The following is an 11,171-nucleotide window of genomic DNA, read 5'->3' as shown; positions in this document are numbered from 1 at the left end:
CACATAGCATTATTTCTGTGGGTGCACATACATTTATGGTTATATGCATGGAAAAGCCCAGAAAGTGACACAATGAGATGTTATCAGTTTATGGATTGTGGGATTACCATCAAACAGGTTTAAAACTTATAAAAATAACCTAAATGTGTAACAACAGGCTACAGATTAATGTTCATCCACAACTGGAACAATACACAACCATTAGAAAGTGTGCTGGCAATACTTTATTGATAATGACAAAATTCTCATCACTTGATGCCAGGTAACAGCAGGAGATGCCAGATATAGTCTATACAGCCTGATGGCAGTTTTATGCAATAAATTTTTAAAAGGAAAACTGCATATGCCTAGATAAAAGACTGGAAGGAAACGTATCAAAATGTTACCTGCGCATCTCTCCAGCTGTTGTAAAAGGTGATTTTCAGTTTCCTGTATTTTTCAGTTTCCGCAAGAAAAGTGGGTCATTTTTACCTTAATAAAACAGGAACCACAAAACATAGTTGTTATTCTTTATAAGTAGTAAATAGTTGCCCACCCGTAGCGAAGGCCAAGCACTGAGCCTCTGTCAGCGCCCTTGCCCCAGGTCACCCGGTGCCCGCGCTCAGGCAGGTCCCACAGGCCACAGCGCCTCGCCGCGGTCGTCCGGGGCTGCGGGGAGGAGGGGTGGGCGCGGAGGGTGGAAAGGCAGTACCGCGCGTCCCCGAGCTTCCCGCGAGATCCCGCTCCGCCCGCTCCGCCCCGCTCGCCGCGTTCCCCCGCTCCCCGCGCCGCGACACTTCCTGGCTTCCGTGCCCGCGCCGCTCGCCGTCCGCGCCCGCCGACTGCCGCTCGCAGCTCAGCGCTGCGCCCGCCGGCACTCTCGAAGGTGCCCCCGGCCCAGCCGGGTCGCTACCCAACCCGCCGCTCCGCGAGCCGCTTTGTCTCGGGCGGGGCGCGCGGAGGAGGCCGCCAGGTGCCCCCCGCCGCGGGCCCGGGACCCCCGCCCCGGGGCGGCGGCGGTGGCGCCGGGCCCCGGGGCGGGGGGCGCGCCGGGATGGGCCCCAAGCGGCGGCAGCTGACGTTCCGGGAGAAGTCGCGGATCATCCAGGAGGTGGAGGAGAACCCGGACCTGCGCAAGGGCGAGATCGCGCGGCGCTTCAACATCCCGCCGTCCACGCTGAGCACCATCCTGAAGAACAAGCGCGCCATCCTGGCGTCGGAGCGCAAGTACGGTGTGGCCTCCACCTGCCGCAAGACCAACAAGCTGTCCCCCTACGACAAGCTCGAGGGGCTGCTCATCGCCTGGTTCCAACAGATCCGTGCCGCTGGCCTGCCCGTCAAGGGCATCATCCTCAAGGAGAAGGCGCTGCGTATAGCCGAGGAGCTGGGCATGGACGACTTCACCGCTTCCAACGGCTGGCTAGACCGCTTCCGCCGGCGCCACGGTGTGGTGTCCTGCAGTGGCGTGGCCCGCTCCCGGTCTCGCAGCACTGCCCCACGGCCCTCAGTGGCACCCACCAGCCCGCCTGCAGTGCCGTCGGAGGGCAGCGGCGGGGGTTCGACGGGCTGGCGCGCTCGGGAGGAACAGCCGCCGTCCGTGGCTGAGGGCTACGCCTCCCAGGACGTGTTCTGCGCCACTGAGACCAGTCTATGGTACGACTTCCTGCCAGACCAGGCTGCAGGGCTTTGCGGCAGCGACGGAAGGGCGCGAAGGGCCACCCAGCGCCTGAGTGTCCTGCTGTGCGCCAACGCAGATGGCAGCGAGAAGCTGCCCCCGCTTGTAGCCGGCAAGTCCGCCAAGCCCCGTGCAGGCCAAGCAGGCCTGCCCTGTGACTACACCGCCAACTCTAAGGGTGGTGTCACCACCCAGGCCCTGGCCAAGTACCTGAAGGCCCTGGACACCCGCATGGCTGCAGAGTCTCGCCGAGTCCTGCTGCTGGCTGGCCGCCTGGCTGCCCAATCCCTGGATACCTCAGGCCTGCGACATGTACAGCTGGCCTTCTTCCCTCCGGGTGCAGTGCAGCCGCTGGAGCGGGGAGTGGTCCAGCAGGTGAAGGGCCACTACCGCCAGGCTATGCTGCTCAAGGCCATGGCCGCACTGGAGGGCCAGGATCGTTCAGGCCTGCAGCTGGGCCTTATGGAGGCCCTGCACTTTGTGGCCGCAGCCTGGCAGAGAGTGGAGCCTTCTGATATAGCTGCCTGCTTTCGTGAGGCTGGCTTTGGGGGTGGCCCAAATGCCACCATCACTACTGCCCTCAAGAGTGAGGGGGAGGAAGAGGAGGAGGAGGAAGAGGAGGAGGAGGAAGAGGAGGAGGAGGAGGGTGACGGGGAGGAGGAGGAGGAGGAGGAGGAGGAAGAGGAGGGCGAGGAGGAGGAAGGGGGGGCAGGGGGGGAGCTGGGGGAGGAGGAGGAGGTGGAAGAGGAGGGTGATGTTGAGGACAGTGAGGATGATGACAACGACGAGGAGGAAGAGAGCTCCTCTGAGGGCCTGGAGGCCGAGGACTGGGCCCAGGGGGTAGTGGAGGCCGGTGGCAGCTTCGGGGGCTATGGTGCCCAGGAGGAGGCCCAGTGCCCTACCCTCCATTTCCTGGAAGGTGAGGAGGACTCGGAGTCGGACAGTGAGGAAGAGGAGGAAGATGAGGACGAGGAGGATGAAGATGATGAAGATGAGGAGGATGGTGATGAGGTACCTGTGCCCAGCTTCGGAGAGGCCATGGCTTACTTTGCTATGGTCAAGAGGTATCTGACCTCCTTCCCCATTGATGATCGAGTGCAGAGCCACATCCTCCACTTGGAACATGATCTGGTCCATGTGACCAGGAAGAACCACGCCAGGCAGGCAGGAGTTCGGGGTCTTGGACACCAAAGCTGAGCCACTGGGCCTAGCTATGCCCCTGACCAGGATGTGGCAGCACCAGCCCAGGGCAAAGGACCCTCCAGGCAGCCACTGTGGATGGAGCCAGAGTGGGGAGCCCCAGATTCTTCAGTGATGTTCTTCAGATCCTGTGATAGGCCCAGTCACCTTGGTAGGGCCTGGGGCTGGGATCAGCCTCACTGCCTGCTTATTGCCTCTTTCTCAGAGTCCTCTTTCCTCCCCATTTGTCCCTTGGCTTGGGGGACCAGGTGGGGAGGGTGGGGAGCTGTCCGGTGCTACCACACCATGCCATCGTGGACTAGGTCACAGCAGCAGCCAGGGGTGGGCCCTGGACGCTCCCGGCCAGAGAGTGCCTCTCCCCTCTGCCATCCACACCAGTATTTGGTGGAGGGGACCCCAAAGCCATTCTGGGAAGGGCTCCAGAGGAAGTCCAGCCTAGGCCCCCACAAGGCTGGCAGCCCCCCACATCCCTCCCTCATCCCCCAGCCACCTCAAAAGCACAGTCTAACTCACCGCAGGTTCCCGAGGCTGCTTCTGCCTGCTTCCCCACCTCCCAGTCCCTTTTTTTCTGGCCCAGTCCATGTTACTTTCGCCCTTGGTTTTCTTTCCAGATTGGAGGTTCCCAAGAGGCCCTCCAGGGGCATAATGGGCGCTTCCCTTGTGGACAGCTGCAGGCCCCATTGCCTCACCTCCCTCTCTGGCAGGGCCCTATCCTGGGCAGGGGGCCTGGGGCTGGGCCCAGAGTCCAGCCTTCCAGCCTCTCCTTTCCCAGTTTGAATTCAATAAATCCGTCCACCCCCCTTTTGTGAGGGTGAACGTTTTAACAGCCAAGGGTGCATCCTTCATGGTCTGGGCTTGCGTCTCTCTTGGGAACATGTTCTTCCCTGGTTCCCTTTGACTGGTGGAACATGGAAGCAAATGTTGAGAGGGTGGCCACAGCCCTAGGCCCTGCCTGGGGTGAGGGGCCACCACCATACCTAAATGTTTTCTAGCCTTGGTGAGGACAGGGTCTTCAATGCACTTGCGAGGGTGTGGGTGTGAGGAAGCTGGTCTTGCACCACTTTGGGGTCAGAGACAAGTTTGGGGTTACTTGGCTAGGACAGGAGGGAGAGAACCAAGAGTCCCTTGGACCAATTTAAACTATTGGTACCTCACCTGGGAACAAGGCCTATCAAGGGCCTATAAAATAGGTCCTTGTAGGAGTGGGGCCAGAAGGCAGAGAAAAGGGGTGTTGGGGCAGCTCCTGGGTCCAGTTTGGAGTTTGAAGGGGTATACAGGACATCTCTTGATTGACCTTTGATGCCTTAAGAGGGAGCTCTTTAGGCCTTGCAGTGATTGGCATCTCCAAGCCTAGTAGCTATCCTTGGGGACAGTGGCAGGAGGAAGATAAAATTTATGGGGACTGATTGCACCCCCAAGAGGCTGAGAATGAACTTGCAACTCCCTGTGCAGTGCCCTCCAGGGGGCCCCCCAGTCCAAAGGTGAAGGCAGGCTCCTCTGCTCAGGGCTCAGCTCCTACCTCCCTGCCCTCACTGAGGCGCACAGGCCCCAGCGGTTCCAGTTAGGGAGGGCCTGAACTTGAGCTGGGCCCCAAACCGGTTTTCCCACCTTAACTGGGCTGGCATATCACCCGTGTGGCCCCCTCCCTACCATCTCCTTGCAGCTCCTCTCCACCCTGGAATGTTAAGGGGGGTGAAATCCAGGTTACCTTTTGTCCCTTGCCTGCCTGTGTATGTTCCCTTCTAGAAAAGCAAGGCCACTATATATGACTAAAGAAGGTGGAGTGACTGTTCCACACTTGGCCTCCCACACTTCTGGCACTCAGAGATGCCCTCTAGGGATTGAAACTTGAATGCTTTGTAGAGACTAAGTGACAGCAAAAAATAGTTAAGATTCCCCTTACCATCATCCCCCATCCCCATCCCCATCAGATCCCTGGAGGAGATCGGAAAGGCCTACGGAAGCCCAGCCTACCCCGTGGCCTGCTCTGGTGTAAGCAGGTGGGAGCAGTAGCCTTCCAACCCAAGTTCCTCACCTCAAAAACTATAGGCCTATCACTTCAATGTTTCCCCTGCCTGCGAGAACACCTCTTGCTGGAAAAAAGGTAACACCAGCTGATGTTAATAGGGCTCTTGCTGTGTGCCAGGTACTATGCTAAATACTTTGGCTGTTCACAGAGCCCCTAAGAGGTAGGCAAAACCATGAGAACACAGAAACAGAGAGGTCCAGTAAATGGAACCGATGACAAATCAGTTTCTAACCCATGGAAGAATAGCTCTTTGGAGGGAGGTGGGTGTGGAAGTGTCTGCAGGGGCTCTTGCAGCTCTCATACCTATCAACTCCCCTTCCGCCAATCTCCATACAAATACAGGTCTGTAAATGCCCTTCCCATTCTCCCCATTACTCCATTTAGATAAGTAAGTGAGATAGATCCTCACTACACAAAGGAGGAAATAGGGTCAAGGAGTTAACTGACCTGCCCAAGGCCCTGCCTTGAGTTCTGGTGTTCTCCCTGGGAGTCTTGGTTACATATTAAATGCCCCACCAGGACACTGCTGGGGGAAGGGGTGGGAGTTGTGATTACCCTATGAATACAGATCTTTGAGGAAGGACTCAGCAAGAAGGCACTGTCACACAGCCTATCACACATTCCAGATGGGAAGCAGGTGATGATTAATAATGGACACCCACATAAGGCTGACAAACACTGGAATGTTGCCTTCACTTAGGACTGATTGCTAAAGTACCCAGAAAGGGGATCCCAGCCTTGAGGTGCAGGATTTCTGAAGGCCTGGTTTGCTTTGGCAGGCCCCAGAATGGGCCAGGGGTTTGTCAGTAGGTGGTGTGGGTGCAGTGGTGATTTCTTTGGGGAGGCTGAGAAGTCAAGCCCCCCTACTCGCCTTTTCAAAGTTGGGGCATGAGAGGAGAGAGAGAAAACTACAACTCCCAGAAGCCCCCGTTCCTTACGCGTCAAGGATGGTTGCCATGGTTTAAGAAAACAATATGGCTGCTCCCAGCGGGGACGTAAATCTCTGGGTTAGAGAAGCAGAGGCGGGTCTGGGCGCTCTCCGTAGCACAGAAGAGGCGTTTGAGGGATTGTGAGGGATCGTGAACTTGGTGCTGGACGCTGCACGGCTGGAACTGCCTGGCCTTGCCCAGGGTGCCAATGGCGGCCAGCGTGGACGAGGAGGCGCTGCACCAACTGTACCTGTGGGTAGACAACATCCCTCTGTCTCGGCCCAAGAGAAATCTCTCCCGAGACTTCAGTGACGGAGGTGTGCAACCCAGTGTGTGCGCGTGCCTGTGTGCTGTGTGTCCGTGTGTGCCTACATGTTCTGTATATGCGTGGGTAAGGTCAGCTTACATTCATGTGCTTGTGTGTGTGTTTGGGCGGTGTCCTGTAAGACTTCAATTATAAAAGTTGTGTTTTCTATCTCCATCTGTGGGAATATGGGCATATGTGTCCATATATAAGTCTACATGTTTTACCTTTATGCGTGTGGTGTGGGTGTGTGTTTGTGTTTATGTGTCTGTATGTGAGTCTGTGACCCTCTCCTGGGACTTTAATGACTAAGATGCGTCTATGATGTATTTGTGCATCTCTGTGTGTGTGTGTGCTCATTGCTGTATTCTATATGTATGTCTTGTGGGAGCCTGAGCATGTGTGTGTTCATGTGTATTCTGACACATTCTGTCCTGTATGGATGTAGAGTGGTCCTTGTGTGTATATGTGTGTCTTTGTGGTTGTGTAGGTGTCTGTATGTCTATAACTGTTTCCTGGGATTTTAATGACAGTGTGCATCTCTGTATGTGTATATTGGTACATATGTGACTCTGTGCTTGTGTGTGTTTGCTGGTGACTGTCTCTTGGAATTCCAGTGATGGAAGTATGTGTCTGTGTATCTCTGTAGTGTGTGTGTGTGTGTATGCACACTATAGATGTGACTGTGTGTGTGGCCTGTGTATCTACACACTCTATGGGATGTCCATATATGAGGGGAATTTTATATGTATCTGCTTGTATGAGTCTCTGACTGTCTCCTGGGACTTTGGAGTTGGAGTGTGTCTGTATCCATGTGAATACCTAGGGTGGAGCTCCAGACTGTTAAAGGGCTCTGTTGGAGACTCATTCTCCACTAGAGGACCAGATACTTTAGTTTTCATATGATCTGAGTTAATGGGATACAGCTAAAGAGTTGGAGAGATGAAGCTCCCCTAGGGTATGCTGGAGGCTTAGGGTCCAGATGATCACTAATCTTGCTTTCATTAACCCCCTTCCCTCTCCTCCACCACCCTTCCCTCCTTATCATCCTATCCTGCACCTCCATCCCTCCACTTCGCTCCACCACTTTGCTACCCCTGATTCTCTCATCCCACCCATTTCTTCTCCTTACCCCTACTTCACCCATCCCCCTACCTTCCAAGTCTGCTTCTACTCCCCCTCCCTCAGTCCTGGTCGCAGAAGTCATCAAGTTTTACTTCCCCAAGATGGTGGAGATGCACAATTATGTCCCTGCCAACTCTGTCCAGCAGAAGCTCAGCAACTGGGGTCACCTGAACAGGTAGCATAGTACCCGGGCACACTACCGGGATTTCCAGTCCTTACCCTGGGATGCCAGAAGGGCTGGCCCAGCCTCCTCCTCTTCCTATGGTCTCCGCAGCCCAGGCTGGGGCTGCAATGGGGGCAAGGTCGGGAGGGGCAACGCAGACAGAATCAGTCTGCTAACAAAATCAAGAGACTTTGCACTGGAGAGGCAACAAGGAAACGGGGGCTCACATGCCATGCCTTTCCATTCCCCCAGGGCTACGCACTCAGGACTGCAACTGCTGGGGTCCCTTCCTTCTTCCCTACCCCCTCACCTCATTCCCCCAAGACCCAGTTGGCCATCCCTGTGTCTACCCTCCAGGAAGGTGCTGAACAAGCTGAACTTCTCGGTCCCAGAGGATGTAATGCGCAAGATCGTGCAGTGCGCCCCAGGCGTGGTGGAGCTGGTGCTCATTCCGTTGAGGCAGCGCTTGGAGGAGCGGAAGAGGCGCAAGAAGCAGGGCGTGGGCTCCTTACAGGTGCCACCCCTCTCACGCTTCTCTCAATGCTCTGAGGGAGCTTCCCAGGCAGTAGAAGCCTCACCTTGGCGATAAGTGTGGGAGAAGGGTGCCTTGCCAAAGGGAGCCAGACTTGAGGGACCACAGAAGGGGCGTGGGTCTCCGGGCTCCTTGGGGATGGGCGAGGCCAAGCTCACAGCTGACACCAGGGGTTCTTTCAGGAGCTGGCTCCCCAGGATGGCACTGGCTACATGGATGTGGGTAAAGTTACCTTTATTTTTCCTCCTCCTCAGTTTTTTCCAGTCCTTCCTTTCTATGGGGCAGGGGTGCATGTGTATGGGGGACATGGGGGATGTTAGGGAGGTGGCAGGGGAGAACACAGGAAAATAGGACTCCAGCGTGGTTATGCTTCCACTTACCTCCTCTCAGGTTTGTCCCAGAAAGCTCGGGGGGAAGATGCCCCGGATACCCAGGGAGGTGGGCAGCTCAGGTAAGGAAGCGCGCTCTTGACCTCAGCAGACCTGGTGCTCTCGCTACATGGGGCTGGGAGGTGAGGGTTGACACAGCTGCTCCTGAAAAGGTAGGGAAGGTGGTGACGAGGGGAGGGGACAAGAGAAGGCCCGGCCGAGGGGCAATGAAAGGGTGAGGATGGAGCCCGATGCCCAGGCCTCCACTAAGCTGCGTTACACCCCAGGGCGGGCCGGCTACCGGCGTCCCGACCTCCGGGGTATAGCCAGGCGCTGCAGGGCGATCCTAGCTTCGTCCTCCAGATCGCTGAAAAGGAGCAGGAGCTGTTGGCCTCGCAGGAGACCGTGCAGGTGAGGACACACTGGAAGGCGCAGGGGGCTTGAGGCCTGCAGGGGCGGGGACAGAGGCAGCCGGCCGCTGGGCTTGACCTCTGCGCCGCGCGGTCCAGGTCCTGCAGATGAAAGTGAGGCGCTTGGAGCACCTGCTCCAGCTCAAGAACGTGCGCATCGACGACCTCTCCCGGAGGCTCCAGCAGGCGGAGCGTAAGCAGCGGTGAGCAGCAGCCCGGGCCGCGAGGGGACGCCCCAGTCCCGCTAGAGCCCAGATGCCGCGACTGAAGCACCCACCGACGGAAGGACTAATGGGCGGGCGGAGCCAGCCGCTCCCATGAGCCTCCTCGGACATGAGCCTGCCTCTCTGTTGGGATGGGGTGAGCGTGGGGGGCATTGGGACAGGAATTCCCCGAGTGGAGCTCCTGGACTGAGCCGCCTCCTTCCACTCCATCCGGGTCAGGAGAACAGACCGCTTTCCAGAACCTAGAAGCCACATGCAGAGACCTGGAATGCACTCCAAAGCAATGTCCGACACCAGGGGCTCCATCTCGGTGCTCCCTACCCTGGGCCTCAGGGGGCGGTGCCCCAGCTTGATCTACACCCCTAGAACCGGGTGTCCACCCAGCGTTGAGGACAGCAGCGTCTCCATCCGGTTTCGTTCTCTGCACCCTGGGCCATGGGGAAAGCTCCTGGAGGCAGCTGAGGGAGTCCCTTGCCCCTCCTGGGCACTCACCGGGGACCCAATTCAAGGCTGGAGAGTGCAGCAGCTGGAGAGGAGGGGGTGAGGAGTGGGCGCAGTCAGGAGTGGGGAAGACATGGCTGTGCCTATGCCAGTCACCCTCCTGTCCTACAGGAGATCTCTGAGAATGACTCGGGGATATGGGGCAGGGCTGCCTGCATTAAAGGTGTTGTGCTCTCTTTCCTGCTTCCGCCCTTTCTCTCTGCCTGGATCCCTGAAGACAGTGAGTTCCTGCCCTCCTTGTGCTGCCCCCCATCCCTTGAGCAAAAGAACTACAAAGGCCTAGAATGGTTCTCATTTTGTGGGTTGCTGGGCCCTGGGTGACCACTGCTTGATATCACAGAGGTCAGGTCTTATGTACCAGGACAGCCCGACTTCCAACTCTGACCTTGGACTGATCCCCAAACTCACTCTTACAATGTCCTCCAACTCTGTCCAACCCAACCCCAAACCCAGGCATCAGATTCTCTCTAAACATAGCTATACAATCACCCTTAACCTGCCCTTGGACTGACCGCTAATTCTGTCCCTTGTATGACTCCCATGCCTGATCATAGATTGATCCCAAGTTCTATGGACTTAGGCCAAGTTTGACTCCCAACATTTTTATCGCATATTTTCTGTGGGTCAAGAGTCCAGGCATGGCTTAGCTGGGTGTTCTGTTTCAAGATTTCTCACAAGGCTGCAATCAAGGCGTTGGCCAGAGTTGTGGTCTTATCTAAAGTCTTAACTGGGGAAGGACTCACTTCCAAGTTCACTTGGTTGTTGACAGAGTTGAGTTCCTTGAGGGCTGTGGGACTGAGGGCTTTAGTTTCTTGCTGGTTGTTGGCTGGTGGCTGCCCCCATTTCCTAGCCACGTGTGCTCTTATTTCATCAAAGCCAGCAATGGAGAGAGTTAACAGAGTCTGCTAACAAGATGAAAGCTACAGTCTTATCTAATGTAATCACAGAGTGACATCCATCCCATTTGACATATTCTGGTTTATTAGAAGTAAGTCATGAGGTACAGCCCACATGCAAGTGGAGAGGTACACGTGGGTGTGAATACCAGGAGGCAGGATCCTTAGGAACCATTTTAGAAGCTGTCTCTCACAAGGAGAAAAGCAATGAAAGGATAAAATACAGGACAATGGTTCCCTCCAAGAGGAAGCAGAGAGCACATATGCAAGAAGCCCGAGTGGATATGTTATTTGTAATGTTATAGTTCTTGGGACAGGTGGTGGTTGTACAGATGTTCATAAGTGGGCTATTTATGGACAAGTGGGAAGAGGATGTCATGAATCATTATTATGTGTAGTCCAATTCTTTTTATCTGAGTTCCTAAAATAATAAATAAAAATTGATCACCCCTCCTGACCTTAGTCTGGGCTCCTTCCCTGCACAAAGCCTGGTCTTAAGTTGACACTGACTTCACCCTGACTCTGCCTTCCCCCAAAATAACCACCTGCCCTTCACATATACTGACCACAGCTCTAGCACCACTATCTTTGCATAGTCTTCACTGGCTCTCCAGGGTTCTGTTCTCTGAACATTTTAGCCATGGACCATACCCAGAGGCTTGTGCATGTGCGTGGAGTCTGTAGGAATGGTTTGTGGACCAGGAGGTGGGGCAGGGCATGTACTGTCCGACAGCAGCACGATGGGCTCAGAATGCAGGCTTGGTGACCAGTCAACCCCTCAACACTCTGCTGGCCTCCTCCACGGCAGAGACTAAGCCAGGTCCTAGAGGTTCCTC

The 11,171-nt window shown here is 55.9% G+C and overlaps 2 protein-coding genes across 5 annotated transcripts; both read left to right on the top strand.

Annotated features, from left to right (window-relative positions):
- Nucleotides 1-443: 443 nt before the first annotated feature.
- Nucleotides 444-3,685, top strand: CENPB (centromere protein B). Its single transcript, XM_017680121.3, has one exon. The coding sequence runs from the start codon at nucleotides 1,034-1,036 to the stop codon at nucleotides 2,849-2,851; it is 1,818 nt and encodes a 605-aa protein (XP_017535610.2). The 5' UTR covers nucleotides 444-1,033; the 3' UTR covers nucleotides 2,852-3,685.
- A 132-nt stretch (nucleotides 3,686-3,817) lies between these two features.
- On the top strand, nucleotides 3,818-9,615 carry SPEF1 (sperm flagellar 1). Of its 4 annotated transcripts, none has more exons than XM_073236872.1 (8): nucleotides 3,818-6,129; nucleotides 7,305-7,416; nucleotides 7,762-7,918; nucleotides 8,119-8,158; nucleotides 8,327-8,387; nucleotides 8,592-8,715; nucleotides 8,814-8,917; nucleotides 9,158-9,615. In XM_073236872.1, exons 1-8 carry the CDS (start codon nucleotides 6,021-6,023, stop codon nucleotides 9,480-9,482), a joined length of 1,032 nt encoding a protein of 343 aa, XP_073092973.1. In that variant the 5' UTR covers nucleotides 3,818-6,020; the 3' UTR covers nucleotides 9,483-9,615. The 4 variants fall into 4 exon arrangements, with proteins under 4 accessions (XP_073092973.1, XP_073092974.1, XP_017535608.1 ...); XM_073236873.1 differs by having other exon boundaries at nucleotides 7,280-7,416; XM_017680119.3 differs by having other exon boundaries at nucleotides 8,814-9,162.
- Nucleotides 9,616-11,171: the final 1,556 nt, after the last annotated feature.

Source organism: Manis javanica, chromosome 5 (assembly GCF_040802235.1).
Source record: "Manis javanica isolate MJ-LG chromosome 5, MJ_LKY, whole genome shotgun sequence".
In the NCBI taxonomy this organism is placed as follows: domain Eukaryota; kingdom Metazoa; phylum Chordata; class Mammalia; order Pholidota; family Manidae; genus Manis; species Manis javanica.
Note: the sequence above shows the minus strand (reverse complement) of the source record. Positions and strands in the feature narration are given on the sequence as shown.